The 24,303-nt window shown below is 36.8% G+C and overlaps 1 protein-coding gene across 9 annotated transcripts in view; it reads left to right on the top strand.

Moving 5' to 3' along the window:
• Positions 1 to 24,303, top strand: part of SLC41A2 (solute carrier family 41 member 2) — a 124,619-nt gene that overhangs the window by 44,774 nt on the left and 55,542 nt on the right. For all 9 annotated transcript variants that reach the window (XM_070600771.1, XM_070600768.1, XM_070600770.1 and 6 more), the window contains exons 4-6: positions 15,343 to 15,414; positions 18,741 to 18,885; positions 21,449 to 21,595. In XM_070600771.1, the coding sequence (XP_070456872.1) occupies positions 15,343 to 15,414; positions 18,741 to 18,885; positions 21,449 to 21,595 (364 nt within the window). The remainder of the gene's footprint in view (positions 1 to 15,342; positions 15,415 to 18,740; positions 18,886 to 21,448; positions 21,596 to 24,303) is intronic.

The raw sequence follows: 24,303 nt of genomic DNA, 5'->3' as shown, positions 1-24,303 counted from the left end.
AAACTTTTTGTGATTGTAAAAGTAATACATGCTTATTGTGAAAACTGAAGAACAGGGAAAAAAGTGTAAAGAAGAAAATTTAGAACTACCCCCAATTCTTCTCCTAGACATAAACACTATTAATATTTTCATATAGATCCTTCTATAGTTGGATATCTCTACCTATGCATAGTTAGGTATATCATAATGTAGATACATACATAGTATATATTCTAATAAAGAACTGGAATCATATGTAGTCTCTTTTATAATCTGTGATATTCATTTGAAGATACATCATAATCTTCTTTCCACATCAATAAAGGTAGACTTATGTCTTTATTTTTATTGGCTATGTACTTTTCCGTTGTATATCTCTACCACAGTTCGGTAGAGTATGTTGGATATCTCTACCTATATATAGTTAGGTATATCATAATGTAGATACATACTTGGCAGTATTTTCATGATGGATATTGGAAATATAGTTTCTTTCTAATGTTTTGCTGTTATGTACATACAGTTTTGCATTCTTCTTTCTTTCAGGCAAATTCTAGGATTGTAATTACCGTTCGAAAAAAAATGCATACTTTTAAGGCTTTAACTATATATTACTGAATTGTCAGCCAGAAAGCTTAAACATTTTTGAAAATACTGCCACTAGGAGGATTCTGAGTTATTTTTGGAAGCCCAGAAGGACATTGTTTTCTCACTACAACCTTCTTTGGAGGTTTAGCCATTGTGGAACCAAGTTATGGTTAAAACCATGTAGCTAGTGAGATTCACTTTGATGAACCTTCTGCCCACAGAATGTTAGCCAATGATTAACTAAGCCGTCAGAGGGTATTACTAATTGCAGTGCCATTGGTCTATGTTTTCTTTAAAGAAGCTACAGCTAATGAATCCACCTGTGAACTAGGAAAAAAAAATTTGTGTATCTGAAGGTAATTAAACGTGAAAGTTGAGCAAATGTGTTGTTGACAAGAGCGCTCTCTCCTCCTCCTGCCCTCTCCCCATTTTCCCCCCCGGGGCAACTGTGAGTTCCCTAAAGTTTCTGGAGTAAAGCAGATGTTTGGAAAAGAAATGCATTAAATAATGTTTTAGTAACATTATGGGCTTGCTCAATTAAGAGAAAATGCTACATGTGCCCTATGGAACTTTCTAAGCCTCTTCATATAAAAGGTCATATAGCCATACTCTGCCCAGGATGATAATAAACATTGCAAATTCATGAGCTCTCATCATGTGCCAGGCCTGTGCTAACTGCTTTATAAGGATATCTTATCACAACACTATGAGATAAGCCCAATTATTCCTGTTGAGGAGAAACAGGTTTAGAACAGTTGAGTAACTTTCCTGAGGACACAGAGCTAGTATATATATAATGGAATAAATCACATTCTAGAACTTTCCCTTTTACCTGCACAGGATAACTCTGTCAGTTTATAAAACCAATAAATAACAGCAGTAACAAAAACCTAATAGTCTTCTCCTCTACATTGTAAGGATCCTCTCCTGAGGTTTTGGTCTTAGCACCAAAAACACAACGTTTTTGGTATTTAATATTTTTAAACTTTTGATATTCATTATTTTAAAAAATTATTATTTAAAGATATAGTCCTATTGCTTATCTCTGTACTTGGTTGGTGAGCTGGAGATGGTGTCTGGGGATATCCGCTAGTCACTAAGGTGGAGCCAAATCTCATAAAGTAGAATGACTTTGGTAAATTCACTGTAGGCTAGTCTATAATTTTGCATGTAATCATTGTAATTATTGAAGATTAAAGAGACTGGAGAATAATAGAAATTAGGGCTCCTTGGTCTGGAGCATAAAAGTGTAAGATGACCCTGGAACATATTGTGGTGCCAGAATGTAAAGAAATGCTGAAAAAAAAAAAAAAAAAAAGATGGGGCCATGACAAGAGGATACGGTGTAACATAGTAGCCAGATCTGGGACAATCTGAGCCACAAAATAAATGATAGTTACAGATTATAACCCATGGCATCAAATAAGAATCCACTAGTCTATAAATGAATAGCAAAGCAGGCAAGGTCCCCACTGTGGTGGAATTTACAAAAATAATTTCAGATATTGATAAGGGCCATGAAGAAAATGAAACAGGATAATGTGATGAAGGGTGGTTCATGAGGGCTACTTTATATTAGTGGTTAGAGAAGACTTCTCTGAGAGGTGATGTGTAGGCTGGCACGTGAATAATAAAAGTGAGTCAGCCATATCAAAATCTGGGAAAAGATTCTTCCAGATTACTGTTGTATCTTAATCAGTGTAATGATGTCAGTGTCATAATGTCAAATGTTTATAAGCATTCTAAGCAAGTTCACTTTAACAGTTGGGCCTGGGCCAGGAATACGAGCAGGTAACATATGCCTACATCGTTTAAAATTATACAACAAGCTTACAAACCTAACAAAAATCTCTGTCTTTCCACCTTGGCAGATATATCCTTATGAAGATCTGGAAGTCCAAAATCAAATTATGACTTCTTGGACTTCTTAAGTTCTGTTTTGGAACATGGTGTTGTGGAGAGCTAGCTTCTGGTCTGAGGCCCGCCCCCCTTTTTCCCCCACCCTTGGCTCTATGTCCTGCAATTTGAAAGACCTCATACATACCTCAGGCCCCATGTCCAAGCTCCATCTATACCCCTAGCAAACAGCCACCCTTTGAGCACTCCTTGGGGTGGGCGTGCACCCAGTTGTGGCATGGTCTGCCTTCAGGAGGATTGAGTTTAGGAAGAGGCCCTGGAATTGGGTTCCAGGCCATTTGGTTAGAGAACTTTATGGTCCTAGGTATCTGGAGCGTCTCCTACAAGGGGATGATCCATAGGCTTTGAGTGGGCACACCACCTGGGCCCTATGCACTTCTCATCCTGAGTCTGGGGCATAGCTAAAGGAGGGCCATAGTGAGGCCCTCTAAGTCATGGGTCTCAGAGCTGGGGCCTCTCTTACCAGATTTAGAGTACTACTGATTCTAGAATCCAGGAGTGAAAACTTCTATTGGCCTAAGGAAAATTGCATAACATAGAAGAGATTTTGACACTGCCTTGTAATGTACTTCTTCAAGATATTAAAACAAGATGGAAGAGAAGTTATATATTAAAAACAGTTTCTTGAACAAAATAGCCTTAATATTGGACTCCGAAAGTAGCAATAACAAGTCTAATAACCAGTGGTGACAGAGAAAGCAGTTCTTTTACAGGAACCATCTTAAGTAACCAAATGGATGTACCTTGGAGCATACAAGTATTTCTTACATAATAGCTGCTATAAAAGTCCTATCATTCTACTCTTGAGAAGATCCTGAAATCAGCATGGATGCAATAAAAGCTGAGATATAGATGGAAGTTCATTACTTTTTTGGTGTCTTGGAAGCCAGTTACATTGCTCTATTGTTACACTTTTATTTTTTTATTTTTTCCTTTTTCTCCCCAAAGCCCCCCGGTACATAGTTGTATATTCTTCGTTGTGGGTACTTCTAGTTGTGGTATGTGGGACACTGCCTCAGCGTGGTTTGATGAGCAGTGCCATGTCCGCGTCCAGGATTCGAACCAACGAAACACTGGGCTGCCTGCAGCGGAGTGCGCGAACTTAACCACTTGCCCACCGGGCCAGCCCCTCTATTGTTACACTTTTAGATTCAAGATTTAAAGACAGATTTTTCTCAAGTGATCATATGAAACAGTAAGTATGTGTAAAAGTATGAAAATAAAAAAATATAAGGTAGGGCAACCGTTTTAGACTCATCTGAAAATATTTAGAAAGCATCATCATCAAGAAGTGTAAAAAACTTGAGTTTATGGAATTATTTCAAGGAAATTCCATCACCGCTAACAACCAAATCTTCAAACCTCGAAATTAAAGAGCAGATACGTCTTTTATCAATTATTATTTGAGAAGAAAGAGAACCTAGTAATCTGGTAGCACCATCATTCTCAGCAGTATCTAGACTGGCGAAGCTAGGCAGAAACAATCTTGATTTTCTACTGGCTTCGTTTGAAAGTGAGCATCTATATAGAATCGCAAATATGAAGTATAGTGACCACAGGATCAATCTCACAGCTCTCAGTGCTATGAAATTATTTTTTTAAAAATTAATAGTAAAATGGTAATACAATTTTAAACATTTGACTACATTTTACACTTGTTCTAGTAACCCAGAAGTTCATTACATAATGGTGACGTATGCTGTCAGCTGAATATTGATTTTTAACACTTGGCCATTTGGCATCCAGCAGGAATGTGTGCCCAGTATACCTCTAGCTTTTGTGTAAAAAAAAAAAAAAAAACCCAAAACTTTTGTGTAGTTTTGCTAAGGTTTTCAGAGTTAGTGAAATTATATACCTGTGTTCCATTTGCCATCTTTTCCCAGTGATCTCCACTTGTATTATGTTTTAAGAACCGGTGGCTTACTGGTGGGTTTAAGAACTGGTGGGAACTCAATCCAAGAGGCTTTTTGGCAGGAGAGGAGAATAAGAGGTTTTGAAAAACAAGCGGCAGCATTTAAGGGAGAAGAAAGTTATTAGAATGAGAGTTAAAAGGTGGCTTTAGTTTCATTTTGTTGGAAAATGAACTTTGTTCTGATAAATATAGTTAAGCATACAAACATTTAAGCAACTTGATAACTTTTCCAGGAACACTGAAATTTTGGCTGGCTTACCTCAAAGAAAATATTTCTAAAAGCAGCCTTGTTGAGCATTATCCAGTATTTGTTAGGGTTCAAATAATAGATTAAACACGCCAGTCCATTTTGAAATGGGCCGTGCTGTAAGGAATCTGGTTAAAAAAGAATACATGTGCTGCAAATTAAATTCTATTTAATTTGATCATGTATTACCATTAAAACTGAATAAAGGCGAATTTAATCCTAATCTTTTTATGTGAACTTTAGTTTATTTGTTGTGGTGGCCATCTTTTATGTTACATATTTTCCTCAAACGTCTGGTTGTATTATTTGTCTGTTCATATTTAAGAGGGGGGAACTCCCAAGCTGGGTAGAAGCTCAACACATAGGAAATTTAATAGCACTGCAGGGTGGTCTAGCTGGGCCTTTCTTTGGGGAGGTAGGAGTGAAATTGCTGTCTTCGTAGGTCAAGAATTGTGTCACTGATTATATTTGAGCCATAAACTGAAGGAGTTATTAGGTTCTCAAAGCAATTAAAGCACTATAAACTAGATGGATACACCTTGGTATTATAGCTTGATGCCACAAGTTACTACTTTTTTCATCTACTAATTTGTTTACTGTAATTTTTTGTGGCTATTGAGATAGGAATGTCCCAGGTAATGCCCGGGGCCAAAGGCAGGAATGTTGTGGATGTGTTAGATCAGTGGTTCTCAAAGTGTGGTCTTCTGATCTGCAGCATCACAATTTGTTAGAAATGCAAATTCCCACTCCCACTCCAGGGCTACTGAATCAGAAATTCTGAGGGTGTGGTTCAACAATCTGTATTTTCATAGGCTCTCCAGATGATTCCAATACACGTCAAAGTTTGAGAACCACTGTTTAGTGAGCAGCATGGAGGCCAATAGGGCTGGGACCAAGTGAGAGATGAGGAAAATCACAGGGCATGAGATCACCTTGTGGGCCACTGGAAGGACTTTGGCTATTGTGTGAAATGGGAGGCACTTGGAAGGTTTTGAACAGGGGGTGGTGTGATCTGATACATATTTCTAACATTATTTTGACTGTTGTGTTGGGACAGGGCTCTAGGAGGCTAAGGACTGAAGCGGGGACGCAGGTTGGGAGTCTGTGGCAGTAATACGGCCTACAAATGATGTTGGTTTGCGTCAGGGCGGTGGCCATGGATATATGAGACATAGTTGGAGCCCAGAACTAATTTTCAGCGAGCCAACAGAAGTGGCTGATGGATTAGCTGAAATTAAAGACTGGGAGTGGTTACTTGAAATTTTCTCTGGATTTGAGAGTGGTAAAAATAAACAAATTAGTAGATGGAAAAATAGTAACTTGTCAAGCTATGATGACATGGTATATTCATCTAGTTTGTGGTGTTTTAATTGCTTAGGGAATTTGATCTCAAGTTTGCCAGGCAGAGTACTACCGTTCTTGCAAAATGCTAGAGAACCTTTATCAGCTGTATTCCAATTCTGTTACTCCACTGACTGTTAAACCAACTCAAAATCTCGAGAGGCTCACCTTCTTAGACTCTTCACTCACTGTTCTCTATTTGAAATTTTTATTACTCTTGACTTTGAGAGCCCACAGTCTCCTTATTCTCCCATCTTCCATGGCGGCTGCTTAGTCTACTTTTTTGATTTCTTTTTCTCTGCTCATCCTCTTGATATGAGGTTTTCTTGAAGTTTTACATGTTCTTCCTCAGTAGTTTCGCCTAGTCCACCACTGATGGCACACTGCTGTCTCTCAGATCCATATCTCTAGTCTCTTTCCTAACCTCCAGAGCTGAATTTTCAACTATCTGTACCACTCAGTACATTCAAAACTAAACTCATTATCTTCTCTTACTCCAGCCATGCTTTCTATAATTCGTATCAGTTTATTAACTTACCAATAACCCCCCTCATCCAGTTACTGTCTAGACTGTCAGTTCCACCCATGAAACCTCTTTTCCCTTTCTCTTATGCCCCACCTGCCACTATGTTAATTTAGTTGCCTCTTGTCTCTAATTGGGACTGCTGTAGCACATTCCTAACTGTACCGGCTGGTTCCAGGGAGAAGGGAGGATGAGTGTAATTTTTTTTGTAACTTAAAACAAGCACTGTTTGAAATTCAGCTTTTCATCTATGTGCAAAAAATGTCTTTTTAAAATTTTACAATTTTCCTATGCATTATTTATTTTCTCTTGTAAAACCAGGAGTAAAAATCATTATAGTTATAGAAGGCCAGTCTATGATTACTTTAATCTTTTTCTCTGTTAAAGGGTCTTTTCTCATTTTTATAATAGTCTGCCAGAGAGTCAGGATAAATGAGCTTATAGGATTATAAGGAAGGCCTTGGGTAAGTATAAACATAGAGAATTTAAAACACAAGATATCAGATATGGCCTACTCACTCAATCTGTTGAAGGTCAGTTGTCTTTAAAACTTGTTATTCTATAAAGCTAAATATTAAATGTTCACAGATAAAAAGATATTTCAATAAAATAGATTTTCTATCTTAACAAGGGAGACTTAATAATGACAAATCCAAGCCAACTTTATCTTGCCCTCTTAAGTCAAAATTTATTTCCAAAGGTATGATGATCAACTTGAATAATTTTTCCTGGGTTTTTATCTTTTCAACAGTAGATATATATTATAGTAGATATTGTTATAGATATAATATAACAGTAATAAATAACTGGAAAATAAACCAAGTACAGTGGTTCTATAAATTGTTGGGTTTAAATTCTATTGTCTGAGGCCTAAAATTTTATGCTTCTGAATGCTAGATATAAAAGAGTCAAAAAGTGGTATCCACTGTCCTAAAGACAGTATTTAAAAAAAAATGTCTGTAAAACTATTTCCCAGGAGCAAATTGCCTAGCACAATTTGATGAGCTCTTTCCCACTCTAGGCAAAACTGATTTCTGTTGTCTTAAACCTCTTCTCAGAGAACTCTTGATTCTCTGAAATTATTTTATAATATTTTACCTCTTTAATTCGAAAAATCTTTTCGAGCCCTTACGATATACAAAGCACTGCCCTGTGTGCTAGGGAATCAGCAATAAACAAAACAGAAAATGTTCCTGCCTTCATTGAGCTTACACTCCAGTGGAGGGAAAGCCTCTTTCTCTAATAATTTTATGTTAGACTTCCAATTCAAATTGTAAAATTTCTAAAATAAATAAAAATTAAAGCCCCAAATAATTATATGAATAACCATGGAATAATTTAGATACAACTACAATCTCAGTATTATTTTCTAAATTTGATATAATTCTAAATTTTACATGTTCTTGTCAGACAACCTGATTGTTAGATAGAAATAGATTGCATATTCCTATTAGTTCTTCATTTTAAGGTATGTTTCTTAAGTTATAAATACCAACCTCTAGTCGTAGCTTTGTGGATTAAAAATACTTATCTTTAACCTAAAACCATTTCAATCAACTAGATTTTTAGCTCCCCCCTTTCTTTGAAGCTTTATTGATATATAATTGACACACAGGAAACTCAACAAATTCAAAGTCTATTCTTTGATGAGTTTCAATACATAATATGTACCTGTGAAACTACCACAATTGAGATTATGAGCATATGCATCACCCCTGTACATTCAGAAAGATATGAGGGTGTGTATGTTTGTGTTTTAGAATATTATGTTTTATTATAAAATATTTCAAGCATATAAAAATATATGACAGGGTTCCCAATTCCAGTTAATGGTGGAATGAAGTGGTTGAGTGAACCTTCCCAGAGATTAACAATTACAAAATCTAGATAAACTATTTGAAGGCAATGGAAAATGATCAAAAGCAGATTGAAATTAGAGTTTACCCTTAAAAGACCATAACTACAATGAGTAAGAATTACAAAATTTGTGGCTTTTTTTTTGCCTGAGGGAGTTCCTCAATCCCTGTATTTCATGTGCCAGAAAACCCACAGTCTTACCAGCTGAGGTGGCAGAGATCAAGGAGTGTGGCAAAAAAAAAAAAAAAAAAAAAAAAGACAGAAACATGGGAGGGGCCTCTACTTGAAAGACAAATGTACTGGCTAAGAATTGTGAGTTTCTTGCTTTTTTGAGTAAGTGCCTTCTGTGACTTATGCATAGTCACAGTGGCAGAAAGTTGAAGTTTATTGGTTTGAATTATCAGATAACAGAGCTTAGAGCTGACAGAGCAGGTGGAAATTTATAGGGAAATCCCAGCAGCAAGAAAACTTCAGAAAGGATGAGCCACAAAATCTGAGCATAAATCCTGTCCAAATCTTTGGCTGACAATTAAACTACACAAGTATAGAAAAGATCCCCAAAGGGCTAGCCTAAAAAGCAATAGTTGGTAACTGAAAGAACGAAGCAGAGACGTGTCCTGCTCCACACTGTAGGAGAGGCAAGAGTCTGTGGTTTGAGTCTAGGCGAATTAACTGCTTGTTAGAAGGGAAATTCAGTATTCCTAAGAAGAACATAATGTTATCCCGTTATTATAACACATTATCACACTGTCTAGTTTTTAACCAAAAATCACTAGATATGGAAAGAAACACAAAAGTGTGATTCATATTCAGCCAATGGAAAGTGACCAAAGTGGGCCCAGAGGTTGTATTTAACAAAACTTTTCAAAGTAACTGGTATAAATATATTTAAAGAACTAAAGGGAAAAAATGTTCAAAGAATTAAGCAAATGTGTTGGTGAACAGATAGGAAATCTTAAGAGAGATATGGAAACTCTAAAAAAGAATCAGATGGAAATTCTAGAATAAAAAGTACATTAACCATAATGAAAAGTTTACTTGATGGGGTCAATATCAGATTGATGATAGCAGACAAAAGAAGTCATAAATTTGTGGATTGACAGAAATTATCCAGTATGCAGAACTGAGAGGAGAAAAAGAAGGTTGAAGAAATACAAATAGAGCCTCAGGTACCTATGGGACAATATAATGATGTTAAACATATATGTGATATATTGGTATACTAAATATGGTCAAATTTAAATATTTGACAAAGCCAGCTAGTAGAAGTATAAATGTTTGTTTTTTTTTAAAAAAAATGACTGTTGTATAAAGTTATCTTACCACTTTTAAAAAATTAACCTTATTGAACTATAATTTACATGCAATAATATGCACCCATATTAAGTGTATCATTTGATGAGTTTTGAGAAATATATTAAACTGTGTAACTACCACCACAAAAAAGATATAGAACATTTCCCTCGCCCCAAAATGTTCCCTCATACTCCTTTGCCATCAATCCTGTCACCACCTCTGGCCCCAAATAATCACTGATCTTTTGGTCACTTTTTTAGGATTTCATATAAATAGTATCATGCAGTTTTCTCATTGATTATTTGAATAACAGTGTTTGCCAGGTTTCTCCAATATAAAGTTACATTTTACCCCTTTGTAATTAGTAAGTAATCTGTAGGAAGATACTTTGAGATTGTGGAAATTTCCTTTTTCTTAACCAAATTTAGCAAGTTGCCTTAGCATATATTAGTGCTTTTTGGCTAATCCATTATTACTTTGAAGGTTGCTAAATGGTGATTTTCTAATTCTGTTATTCCTTCTACATTTATTGGTTAGCATTCTACTAATGAAAAACTCTCCCTGTCTTTCCTCTCTATCCATCCATACATCCATCCACCTATCTATCCATCCATCCATCCATCCGTCTATCCATCTATCCATCTATCCATCTGTCCATCCACTCATCCATCTGTCTGTCCATCCACCCATCCATTCATCCTCAATATGGACTCAATGGATTCTTGTTTTATTCAATGGGTTATCATCTATTACTACCATTAGTCATTTTGATGCCAAGATTGTCTCGGATTTTCCCAGGGGGAAGCCCTTTCAAATTGGTTCTGGTGTCCTTTAGACATGGCCCCATTGTTTTTTGAGCACTTTGATACTTTCTGGCACAACAAGATATTCCAGGTTCATCTTATACTTTCCCTGTCCTAGCCCTGGAATCAGCCATTTCTGTAAGGAGGCCTAGTTTCTTTTAGGTGGGAATAGCATTTAGAGATTTTAGGCTTTTTAAGCTGAGTGGTTCCATACTACTAATTAACTCATACTAATATTTTATGGGACTTTTTTGCATATTTCTATGATTTGATTTGTGGTATCCATAAGAGAAGTCATTTAGTCAAATTGTCACCCTTTGTGCAAGACTGCAGGTGTGTCTTTCTAGGTAGATGAGGATCTACCTGTTTGAAAACTTTAGAAGAGCAGATTTTACAGCCTCTGGGAAAAAACGTATCAATATTCAGTGGCTAACACTCAAGGATTTTATGCAATTTATGCTCACTTTTCTAGTTCTTCTCTAAATGGAAACAAAATTTTTCCCTAAAACTTTCCCCTTCCTCCCACTTCTTTGTTTTCCTTTTACCCCTTCCGCTTTTTCATTCTTCCTCTTGTTCTCTTCCAAATGTTTAGTGTCTTGCTGTATACAAGCCACTCTTTAGCTGGCTTCCAGTTCCTCATATTTTTAGAGTGATCTTAGTTTATATTATGGTTTTCATCTTAATGCTCTTCACATTTTACTGTCATTTATGTTGTAGAACCCAAATTTAGACAAAAAGCTGCAACTATTTCTTTTACTAGTTGCCAATTTTTATTTTTTAATTTTTTTGGAAGATTGGCCCTGAGCTAACATGTTGCCCATCTTCCTCTCTTTTTTGTTTTTCTTCCCCAAAGCCTCAGTACATAGTTGTATATCCTGGTCATAAGTCATTCTGATTCTTCTGTGTGGGATGCCACTAAAGCATGGCTTGATGAGTGGTGTGTAGGTCTGCACCCAGGATCCAAGACGGCAAACTCTGGGCTGCTGAAGCAAAGCATGTGAACTTAACCACTTGGCCACGGGGCCAGCCCCTAGTTGCTGATTTTTAAATTCACCAATTATGTGTTTTTAATAAAATTTCTGAGTATACTAGTACTACTTGTTCTCTGATGAAAATTTGAAAAATCCACTAAAGAAAAAGAAGAAAATAAAACCATCCATAAAACCATCACCCAGAAATAACAATAGTTTATTTTTTTGTATACCTGTTTTTCTGTACATATACTTCATACTTGTTTTCTTAAGACATACTTCAATGGGGGCTTTCAGTACACTTGTTTCAAGTATTTACATATTAAACATTTTTTTCTAGTGTCAGTTATAGCAACTGTATTTGTAAATCTGTAGTTTCAAGGTCATACCAACCAACTTTTATCTTTAGCCCCAATAAATCTTATCCTAGCCATAACTCATGTTCTTCAGGGTCAGATAAATAACATATAACATGCATTTATGAACCGGAATGGTTTAGGGATTATAAAAAGCAGACTTTACCTAAAGGCATTCAGATTCAGAAATTTAAAACCACTGTGTTGGCCAAAGATGACACATCTTCAGGCTCTGGCCACCTTAGCTCAACTGTTTCCTAAAAAACTAGGTGGTGTCTCTGCAAAAATACTGGCCTATTTTTCTAGTACTTTAAGATATCCGTAATTTAAATAAATCTGGGTTAAACAGAAGACTTTATCAGATCATACCCTGCTATAGTTTATCACCTTCCAAGTTCTTAGTTCCTCTAGCTGAGCACCATCAGGTCATCTAATCTAATAAAAGCAGGTCTAGCAAAAGCCTTTAAACACAACATTCATGCTACCCCTTCTCTGCTCTGAAAAAATTTAGACGGTTCGTATTAATCCTAGGCCACTGGACAGTAGGGTGAGTCAGCTCAATTCTTGGTGCAGCTTCTACAAGAAAGAGGACACAAAGGTCAATTTTCTGTGTCCTCTCATACCCCCACCCCCGCCCCCACCTCCAATGCATGCCCATACCATAACTATTTTCCCTAACTAGGTAAATTTGAGTCAACGTTTCTCTTTATTTTATTTTATTTTATTTTTTTGAGGAAGATTAGCCCTGAGCTAACATCTGCTACCAGTCCTCCTTTTTTTTTTTTTTTTTGTCGCTGAGGAAGACTGGCCCTGAGCCGACATCCGTCCCCATCTTCCTCTACTTTATATGTGGGATGTCTGCCACAGCATGGCTTGACAAGTGACGCTTAGGTCTGCACGCAGGATCTGAACCAGCAAACTCCAGGCCGCTGAAGCAGAACGTGCGAACTTAACTGCTGTACCACTGAGCCGGCCTCTAGTTTAATTTCTTTAATCCTTACTTGTAAAAGTCTTTCCTTTGTTAAAAAGGTTATTAATATTTGTGAATATATTCTACTTTTTATTTTTTGTTTCACATGATGCATTATGATTTCATATCAAATTATATTTCGTGAAATATATTTTATTTCACATCATACATTAACTTGCTGTTCATTATTTATCTTAGACTAAAAGAATTACAGATTCAAGACTTCTAGATCTGGAGGAGACTTAGAGATTGTGATCATCATCATTTGTAAAACAGATTAATTCAATAGTGCGAGGTTGCTCTGTTGGTCTGGGTTTGGTCAGGAAAAGAGAGCCGTGGTATGTACTGTGGCACGAAGGAATCTAATAGAGCAGTTTGGGCTTACACGAAAGTGGGAGAAGTTGAAGTGAAGACCTGTGATGGAAGAACAGAGAAACAGCCGGAAGCGCTGGAGCAGGGGAGGAAAGCCAGGAGGGCATTGCCGCAAAGAGGTCTGGGTGCCTCCCATGCCTGACCTCCAGGACCTTCCAAAAATAGTGGCCTTTCCTTCACTCTGTCTCTCAAATCTTAGGCAAGTTCCTCTCACTGGTAGACTGCAATCTGAAGCTCTAAGGAAGGGGATTTTGAAGAATGTCGCTCTAGGCTTTAGAAGGGACTGGTGGTGGTGGTACAAAGTGGATCTGGCACAGGTGCATACCTAATTCATAGCACTCATTCCTTCTGCCACTCTACCTTTCTTGATCTTTCCCTAGAGCTTAATATACGTGTGTCTCCATTGGTCATCAAGCAATCCTGGAGTCTTGACATCTTATACTGTTTCATGGAATCATTTTAGATTGTTTCCAATACCTATAGTCATCTTTCTAAAAGTTATTAAAAATAACACTAATTTCTCTCATACCTATTTTTTGAACACTAAACCTGAGGTAGGTCCACTCTTTAAACATTGCTTGTACCTTATTACTCATTTGAGCAAAGACCCAGGTTGCTAGAGCTACAAACACAAATTTCATCAATAATTTAGATTTCCAGGCTTAGGAAAGAAATGTGCAAATAAAGACACCATGAATAATTATTCTGAAACACTGAGAAATCTTAATATTTGCATCTGCTGGATGCTTTGAGACTACAGTCCAGGGTGAGGTTAGGGAGTAGAATCTGTTTGCTGAACTGATAGAGGAAATGTTGACGTAGCGCTTCGCCTGCCGGTCTGAAGCCAGTGAGCTAAACTGTAGTCTGTCCATGGTTAAAACTACCCATAAATAACAATCCTTGTGTCTCCCACTTTTCCCATTCACCCATCTTCCATGACCCAGCAGATGATGAATAATTGAAACCCAGCTCCATATAGTGTTTTTAATAATGATTGTTCATTGCTTTCCAAATGACTGCATTCGAAAAACTCGTCAGATTTGGACATACATTATTTGAATCCTAAGTGGTTGAAAAGCATGATTTAGCTTACAGAGCAATTGAATATGTGAACAATACTACTATTTTTTTGGAGAGTATTCTTGCATTTAGCAGAAAGATGTATAAATGACAGTAGTGAGATACATGATCAAAATTCATATATGGAGGCCTGCCCCATGGCCGAGTGGTTAAGTTCACGTGCTCCGCTGCAGGCAGCCCAGTGTTTCGTCAGTTCGAATCCTGGGCGCGGACATGGTACTGCTCATCAAACCACGCTGAGGCGGCGTCCCACATGCCACAACTAGAAGGACCCACAACGAAGAATAGACAACTATGTACTGGGGGGCTTTGGAGAGAAAAAAGGAAAAAAAATAAAATCTTTAAAAAAAAAATTCATGTATGAACTGAATGAATTTTTTATTGCTAACAGTTTTAGTCATGACTCAAATATAAATTATATATAAATGAATGATTTGTTTATATCTGGGTTTTTTGTCAGTAATTCTTCAAATTACATTACTTTCATGATGTGGAATTAAATGCTAGCAGCTCAAATTATGTAATTATTGGGGCCATCCCTGTGGCATAGCATTTAAGTTTGCACACTCCACTTCAGTGGCCCGGGGTTCGCCGGTTCAGATGCCAGGTGCAGACCTATGCATTGCTCATCAAGCCATGCTGTGGCAGGTGTCCCACATATAAAATAGAGGAAGATGGGCATGGATGTTAGCTCAGGGCCAATCTTCCTCAGCAAAAAGAGGAGGATTGGCGGCAGATGTTAGCTCAGGGCTGATCTTCCTCAAAAAAAAAAAAATTATGTAATTATTTATATTGGGCCTCAGTACATAAAATTCGGCATATTAGGATGACACTTGATGATGTTAGTTGTAAAATAACATCAGTGGGCAGATGGAAAGTATTAACTGGTCCACTGGTTCCTGTGAGCTAGTTATTAAGTAAAAAACAAACATTATTTTTTCTGAATATCTCAGGCAAGCTGAATGTGAGATGCAAGACTGGTAGTAAATTCAGAGTTATATTTAAAGTGCAGTGTGAGCTCATCAGATTTACCAAAGAATCATCTTTGGCTTTAAGACTTCATTGCTGTTTAAGCAGAGTAGAGAGCATGTAGATTATTCAGTGATACATGAAAATATCCACTTTAACAGGTAAATATTGGGAAGATGGATTCACCCATTGAAAAGTGGAACCTAATAATTGGCAACTTGGCTTTAAAGCAGGTAAGTGATACACATATTTGTTTACAGATCTTGGGTTTACGGATCTTGGGAATTACCTGTAAGAGCGGAATAAATTTTAGTGCTGTTGAGTCTACCATTTAATTGTTTCAGGGAACTTAGAACAATTTGGTGTCATGAAAAAGTGAGAATAAATTGCTCCCATGACCTCTGAAAGTTTTCTTTCTCTGGAAATTGATCAGGTTCTTCTAAATATGAAAAACACATAATATGCAAAATATAGAAAAAACAAAATATTTTCTATCATAAGTTTGTAATAGTGCCAGAATTTGAGTTAGCATCTGTACAAATAAATATTTAGTACTTCATTGCTTAGATGCTATTTTTTTACTTTGATTTTTTTAAGTAAATCCTCTAATTAAACTTAGCTTTGTTTTATATATTACGGCCAGATGTTTGTTGAAGCTGAGCTTTCCTCAGTTTGTTAATGTCACTAGTGTTAATATAAATGAACACATTAAACTGTCAATTATATATACACTAAACCGTGGATTATATATAGATTATCTACAGCTCTCTCTAATCTCAGGTGAGTATCTCCTCCTCTCTCGCCGCCCTCTCCTGTCCCCAGGACGTAAGACTGCAGCCCCCGTAAGGCTCTAGCAACTGTGAGCTTAGGGAATGCTGCTCACTTTAATGTTAGCTCCACTAGGACATAATGTTGAGAACATGGTTGCAGAAAAGTAATTTCATGTAATGCATTTCAAAGACAAAGAAATAAAGGAATTTTTGGAATATGGGCTTTTAAAAAAATGTGCAGCTGCTTCTAAGATCACAGGGTTAGAAATGAGAAAATCTGGGATCTAATCTCAGCTCTAACATTAACCACCTGTATAACCTTTGTTAATCTACTTCACCTGCCCGGGCTTCACTTGCCTCTTTAAGTCACAGTATTGCATTAGAGATGTCTGTGATCCCTTTCAGCTTGAAACTGCAGGAATCTGAGCAGGAGTGATAATCAAAATATTTACCAACCAGTAGACTACTGTAAATTAATCTATAAATAAAAATTTGAAAATATATTTCATTTTGTTCTTTAAATACCCTAAACTCTTACCAAGTAATATGAGTTGTAAATTATTCATCAAATCATCCTAGTAATTTCCATCTCAGCTTTTAATTTTTCCTTCCACTCTTAGTCTCCACCCTTCCCTTGTCCTCCTCTCTCCATGCAACTGTTGGTCAGGATGGGAGCCAGAGAAGTCTGAGGATTCACTGATCCTAGTTGCCATAGCCTGAAGTCTGTGTCTTTGCCTGTCTCACTCCACCAAGGATGCATGAGAAACAGGGAAGCCCACACAGGCCCATCAGGACACAATTGGTGCCAGCCAGTCAGGCAGCAACTGGTGGGAGCCCAGTTACCTGTGCACAAAAGCAGAAGGGAGAGGAAAAGGTGTTTGGGGGTGTGTTGGGGCGGGGGCGGCAGTGGAGGGGGGGCACTGGTTGTGCTCTCTCCAAGGCTCCATCTGCTAAAGCTTGTGGAGTAGATGAGCATGGGGAGGGGAGTGGGATGGGCTAGCAAAGGCTCCTCTGACTGGGCGCTGGCTGTGGAAGGTGGAGGTGGGGAAGAATGGAAAGGATAGAGGAGGTTCGTGGTCTCACTGGGTGGGCTGTTTGCTCTTCTGGCTATTAAGTGGGATCTCAAGCAGATTACCTGTCACAGATTTCTGTACAACTGTACGAGGTGGCCACCTCAACCAGTGCATGAGTTGTCAAATTAAGCAAAGTTCCTAATCTCATTGAAGAACCATTACCTCACCGGGAGGGATGTGCCCCACACCAACATCTATGGCCCCTGCTAATCTCTGCAGCTGCTTGTTGAACCCAGACTTCACTCTTCTGTTGGGTACAGTTAGACATTTCTTTTGCAGGTTGAGAGAACAGGACTTCCTCATCTGAGCTGTGTGCTTCCCTTTCCTCGTAAACAGCCAGCTAGATACATAGATGCGTACATATAGACATGCCATGATGTCTGCAGCAGGCTTCTTAGCTCTGTATTTTAGTGTCAAACCAGAAAAATGTTGGAATCACCATGCTAGAATTTATATCATTTATTAATTTTACTGCTTTTACATATTATATTATTTATCAACCAGGACGAAAATGCTGAAATATTTAAACAACTGGTACAGCCGTAATGGTGCTTACAGCTTGAATCCCAGCTCTGAATCTGTGGGTGACATCAGCAGGAACTGTAATGAGAGGTCGGGGGCTGTAATCTAGGAAATCTGGACTCGCTAGCCCCAGCTGTTCCTTAATTTACTATATGACAGGATCAGACGGCTTGGGGTTTTCTCCCAGAGCCCTGGATTCCAGTACATGGATTGGCTTCAAAATCTGTGAGCACCTAGAAATTCTACTCAAGATATTAAGTGCATCTATATTTTCATTGAGAAAAGAATCTCTGTAAAATTTTTACCAGATTGTGAAAGGAGTCCTTGACACAAACACAGTTAAGAGTCAGTGACCTAGATGATCTCTTAGGGTTTCTTTTAGGTCTAACATTGTACCAGTATGATTTGAAGAGTTCAGTCAGTGTTACTTTTTTTAGTTACCTTTTTATTTATTTATTTTTTTGAGTGTTGCTTTGTGCCAGCACTGTGGGAAGCACTTTATATATGTTATGTAATTCATTTAACTCTCACCCCTTACGAGGTTGATGTTATCATTGTCATTTTACAGGTTAGGAACTAGTGTTTTTATAGCACTAATCATGACTGTGATTATCTGTGAGGTCATTTGTTAATGTCTCTCTCTCCCACCAACTGAGAGCTCTGTTGTAGCAGGGAATAAATCTGTTTTTACCACTGTTGTAGCACCAAGCATAACACCTTGGACAAAGTATATTCTAAATAAATTCTTGTTGCATTTAAATCACCTGCCACAAGATTAAGTGGTACAGCTAGGAGCCAAACTCATGTGACTCAGTTGCAAAATCCAGTCTCTTGCCAACACTGCCTCTAGATTCAGACTTCAGTCATGTGGATTGGGTTTTTTCAGTCTTAAGGTTGGTGTTTTCTTAGATGATCTGTGGATTACACCGTCAAAGTCACTGGAGGTGGTTGTTAAAAACAGATTCCTGGACCCCATTCCGTACGTACTGCCACCGGATCAGGGCAGTTTGAAAACCTATCGCCTTAGAGAATATTAAAACTGAAATATAGTAGCTTCTTCAAAAGGTAAGGCAGCTCAGTTACCATATGTAATGCTTTCTGCTGACTTCTTATGTGCGTATGTACATAATCAAATTAAAAAATGTGTTCTCGAAATGAATAATTCAGTTGGATTTTATTAAAAAAATTTTTTAGGTTCAAGCAACAGTAGTTGGTTTTCTAGCAGCTGTGGCAGCGATTATATTGGGCTGGATTCCAGAGGGCAAATACTATCTTGATCATTCCATTCTTCTGTGCTCTAGCAGTGTAGCAACTGCCTTCATTGCATCTCTTCTGCAGGGTGAGTAAATTTATCAATGTCTACTCCACAGCCTTGTACTTGCAAATGATTTATTTGCCATGTTGATTATTTTTATTTAAATGATACTTGTTCATTATAAAACAGCAGAGAAAAGTTATCTACAAAGGTTTGAAATATTTTATTTCACATATATTTATATGCCTACCTTAGTGTGCAACAGGCTTTCTGAGGCGGTCTCTTGGCCTTAGGTACCCTGGTACAGTTCCAAAACAAGATCAGGAAAATCGCCTAGATATTCATTTGTTTCTCTAAGTTAAATTGAGAAACTCCTTTCTGGAAGCCATGCAGAGGATTTACTGGCTTGTCATTTGAGTAACAAGTATTCCAGGAATTCTGAGGTTCAAAATCAGTCCCTCTGTTAAAATTTTTTAAAGTTTCAGATTTCAAAAAAGTTTCTCCACTGTTTCTGTGGCAATGCAAATATAACCATATGCTTAGCACAGCATGTTGTTGGCTGTAGAATTTTAAAGAGCCAGAAGGCTTTAAAGATTAACTATATTAGAATTTTTCAGTTGGGATATCATTTTTTATATTTATTAATATGAACTTTACACTAGAGAACTAGCTTATTATGGAATCATAGTCATAAAGACTTCATTCTTTTTATTTTATAATTGTGATCTTTTCACCCTTGTATCACCAGCAAAGTTAAAAAAGGAAGATTCTCATATCAGGTGATCATACAATGAAGCTAACTTTTTTGGCCAGGTTCTGGTAATTTAGAGAATCTCATTCAAATGAATGTCTCACTTCTAAAATATTTTTAAGCATTTTGTTTTAGTACTTAATTATGTCAGGGGTAGTTCCTTGTCTATATATAGAATTACTAGAATTGAATGGAGTTAACACTGGCCAAAGCAGAGTGAAGTTAAGCTGGGGGAAAAATAAAGTTTAAGCATTGACATGCTATTTCTTTAGGCTATTTGCTTCTGTTCTCTTTCTAATTTTGTTTCATTTATAAAGAATTGTTTAAAATTTTTCAGTCTCACAAGTTTTTTATATTGCCTAGCATTTTCATAACCATAAAAATTAGGATTTTAAAAATATATTTGTTTAAGGCTTCTTACTTTGACTAATATGTGTTCTAATTTTATAATAGCTTGACCCGTATCTATGTAGAGCAGACACTATTAACTACCTTTTGTAGGTGAGCAAACTGACTCAGCTAAGGTGACTTGTCCAATTTCATCAGCTTGTTGCAGAAAAATCAGAGTCAAAACCTGTTTCCTGACTCCCAGTTCTTTCCATTGGTCCACGATGTCAAAATACTTGTTTTTAGTTGAAAAGATATAGATGGCATTCTGTCATAGGAGAACTTGCCTATTGATCTTTCACTGTGCTGATTTTGAAAAAAGAATTCTGCCTGTCTGATCACATCTTGATTATCATGCAATAGATTTAAAAAACTTTTCTGCTATTACTTTTTTTTCTTTTTACGATGATGTTGTGGGAAAAGTAAGTTCATAGATTGAAAAAGCCTCCAGAATGTGAGACATTGAAGCAAGACAAAAATTCTACTTTTAATAATATGGGCTTTATGAGGTAGTAGAAAAAACACTGGACTGGAGTTACTTACAAGCTATGTGACCTTAGGCAAGAATTTAAACCTTACTCCTAGGACCTCAGTTTTATTATCTATAAAATGAGCATGCTAGAATAAAATTATTTAGAGACTTTTTTCAGTCTAAAAATGTGGCGAAATTGTTTTTTTCTCTAGCCATATTTAGGCTTCCATGTTGATTTATGGTTAGCACATAAATAACTAATTTTAAATTTTCTCTGCACTGCATCCTCTTAATGAATGTGTTGGCATGAGAAAATCTGTACAGTTGCATATGGATATAACTGTTATTTTTTTCCCATTTCTATGATTCACATTCAAAATAAAGGTTTAAAAGTACAAATACACAATCACATTTTCATCTTCTGTTCTCTAGTTGTAGGTTCATAGACAGAAACTTTGGGTTTAAAGAATATCTTTTACAAAAAATGACTGCTTCTTGTGTTCTGGCCTCCAGTGTTCAAAATTTAATACTTCCCTCCTCTTAGTTCTTCTAAATAATACGATAAAGCAAGCATTTCTGGCTACCACTGTCTAAACAAATCTGTTTTTGTTGGTCTTCTTCCCAACTGCTATGCATATAAATATGACTCACCTTTCTTTCACATGGGTTTATTGACTGTGACGTTATTTGAGGATTAAAATAAAATCTTTGGGTTTGATACACATGAATACATTACATCTAAGGCATGTATGTTACTAAATTTGAAACTTTAGCTTTAATGTTATTTTACAGTAGCTTTTCAGGTCTTTAAATCCAACACTGAACTTCTCAAATCTTCCGTGATCCCCACTTGGAATTTGTTGAAAGGCATTTTTGCCAAAACATTAGAGTAAAATGTTTTGTTAGCTGAAGTCAGCTTATCTAAGCAGGCTAACTGGAACTGATATGCTGTTTGTCTCGTCTGTATATTTCAGTATTTAGGGGGATTGATTTTCTTTAAATCATAGCATAAAAGTAATGAGCTTTCTTTCTTCTAGGAATAATAATGGTTGGGGTTATCGTTGGTTCAAAGAAGACTGGCATAAATCCTGATAACGTTGCTACACCCATTGCAGCTAGTTTTGGTGACCTCATAACTCTTGCCATATTAGCTTGGATAAGTCAGGGTTTGTACTCCTGTCTTGGTAAGTTGACTTGAAACTAAATATAGTGTGTTCTTCAAAGTCTCTTTAAACAAATATTGTTGCAGCAATGCCATAAATCCATGGTGGCCTTCGTCCATATTAGAACTGTGGTTGAGACTGATTAGAACAATAACTGCCATTTGTTGTACACCTTTATGTGTTGCAGTTCTCATATATTTTTTCTCAGAGAGTTGAAAACTCTATAAGATAAGGATTATCATGTCTAACTTCAGATGAGAAAACTGAGGAGCATAGAGGTTGTGTGTGTTACCCTCTATTTACAATAGGAAGGTTGAACACAGGTCTGTCATAGCCTATACATTCTGCCCTTTCCTCTAAATGTGTAGCCAGTGAGTTGCTAACCTGCCGTGTTCTGATACGTGTGTTGTACCACTGTCCCAAAACATAAGGCTATGGTGGTGCTTGAAATTAAGTGATTTTTCTCTCCATCAGAAAACAACATGGCAATTAACAAAAAGAAAAAAAAAATCACTGTGAAAATTAGCCTGAATGCCATGTGAAGTTGGAATGATCTTATATATGTGATTCTTGATAATAGTGATCGAGTATTTATAGAATCTAATGAATTGTTTTAATGCAGATTATACTCTGGGACTGCTGTCAATGTAAATGAATATGATTTGTGAGCATTGGTTTAGTGCTAAAAGTTGGTTGTAGTTTTTTTTTAGGTGCCAGATTTAAAAAATTACAAGAAAACAGAAACCCACAGTAATACAAGAAAAATAAGATAGTTTATAAGCCAAGCCAGAAGCAACATTTATTCACCTATCTTCATGTATTTCATGGATTCTATGCAGATTTATGGTATACTTTAAAATCTAAAGTACATTTGGTTTGAAGAAGTATGAGTCTCAGATACATGTTTTTGAACTAAAGTAAGGGCTTTAACCTAGAAAGGCAGTCATTTTCTACTACTTTTGGAGATATCAAGGGAAGCTTCACTTAGTATATAAAATTACCTCAAATTATTTAATGAGTGGCATAAAAACAGTACTCAATAAGACTTGATATATATGTTCAAGGAAAATTCTTCTCATTTCGAAGATGTGTCTACTTGATGTAAAGTAGAAGATAGTAAATGATCAGTGGCCTAAATGTAAGATCTTGTTTCCATAGGTCTTGGTTTTCATTGTTGTTGTGGAATATACAAGGAATGATGTTTGTTCAAGTATATTCAGGGTAATGCTCAATTCCTTTCCCTTCTGGTGAAAAAAGCACAGAAAATGAGAATTGTGTTATTAAAGGGGTAATCGGCTCTCATTTACATTGTTGAGGTGATAATTGGTCATACTTTTCTCCTCTACGCTATTATACAATTTAGAAATAGATTCTGAAGTTAGGGATTGAAATATTAGCTTACAGCTAATATTAGAGAATGTGACTTATATTCTCCTCCTACTCTATTAAACTCATTCACCCACTCACAGGCAGACAGCTGGACCGCTTGTAGGTCTCACCCCTCAGGGGCAGGCTGCTAACTGTGTTGGGAGAGGGACTGTCATCAATAGGCTGGATCCCGAAAGAGAAAGTCAGTGAGGGGTTGAGTTAGCCCTGCTAGTGCCCTTTCCTTAGTCTTAACAAGTAGATAAGTGTCTCCCGCTTTGAGGAGGAGGTAAGAGAGAGGAAGGGCGGAGTAGAAGAGGGTGAAAGGTTTCTTCCTAATATTATTGAGAGGACAGGAATTCTATGGGTCTGCCCAGGAACAGAGAGGGTTAGCAGTGGGGATGAGGACGGAGGGTTGATAGTGGTTCTGGGATGGGTTCCCTCACTGCATAAAAAAGAAGGGTATATATTTGCAGACTTGGGTACTTACAGTGAAGTCATTTGTAACGCGTTTCTCAGTTGCTTGCTAAATACTAGGGTGTCTCCTCAGTTGAAGCCACAGTTTTAAGACAGTAAGAAAGAGAATGCCATTGAAGAATAGTGTAATAAATATGACAATTGTTATAATGATACAGACGAAGTATTATGAGACTCCAGAAGATAAATCAACTTTTGAGGAAAATAATGTGTGACTTTTTAAATTTTATTTTTTAAAATTACACAAGTGATATAAAAGACTTAATCACGTGTTGCTGTCTAAAGCTTTTGAGTGTTATTTTGAGTGCTATATATGATACATTAGTAGTTTAGCTGGGTCAAGAAATAAAAAAGTGAAACAAAATGATAACAGACCATAATTTTGAGAAAAAATTTTAGTATTAAATATTGCTTAGGCTTTTCTACGCCTTTACTTATCTTCTGAAAGTTGGCTTAAAGTAGTTCAAGATGAATTAATTAAAATAAGATCTTTTACATTTCATCTGTATCATGTATTTCCCTAAAATGATTTTCTTTAATGGGCTACCTATTGATTCCGTAGTTTATTTACAGTTAAAGGTTTTTCTGAAATGTGTGTTCAGATTATTAAGTGTCTGCATTGTGAACACTAGGGGGCCTCATAAGATCAGCAGTGTAGGCCTGGTCTTGGTATTCTGAATACAAAGATTAGGAACAGGCACACTGACATTGTAAGACCCCATTAATCATGCTGAGATGCCTAGATCTTGGAAATAAAGTTTAATTCCTGAACTATATTGGAAGCACTTAGCAGTCTTTAGAGATAAAAAGGGGATTTCATGGCAGCTGTAGGCTTTGGTTATAAATAGAGGCCATGTATTATATGGCTGTCAAAGAACTGGACACTG

Source organism: Equus przewalskii, chromosome 29 (assembly GCF_037783145.1).
Source record: "Equus przewalskii isolate Varuska chromosome 29, EquPr2, whole genome shotgun sequence".
Lineage (NCBI taxonomy): Eukaryota > Metazoa > Chordata > Mammalia > Perissodactyla > Equidae > Equus > Equus przewalskii.
This window is presented reverse-complemented; position numbering and strand designations above follow the sequence as displayed.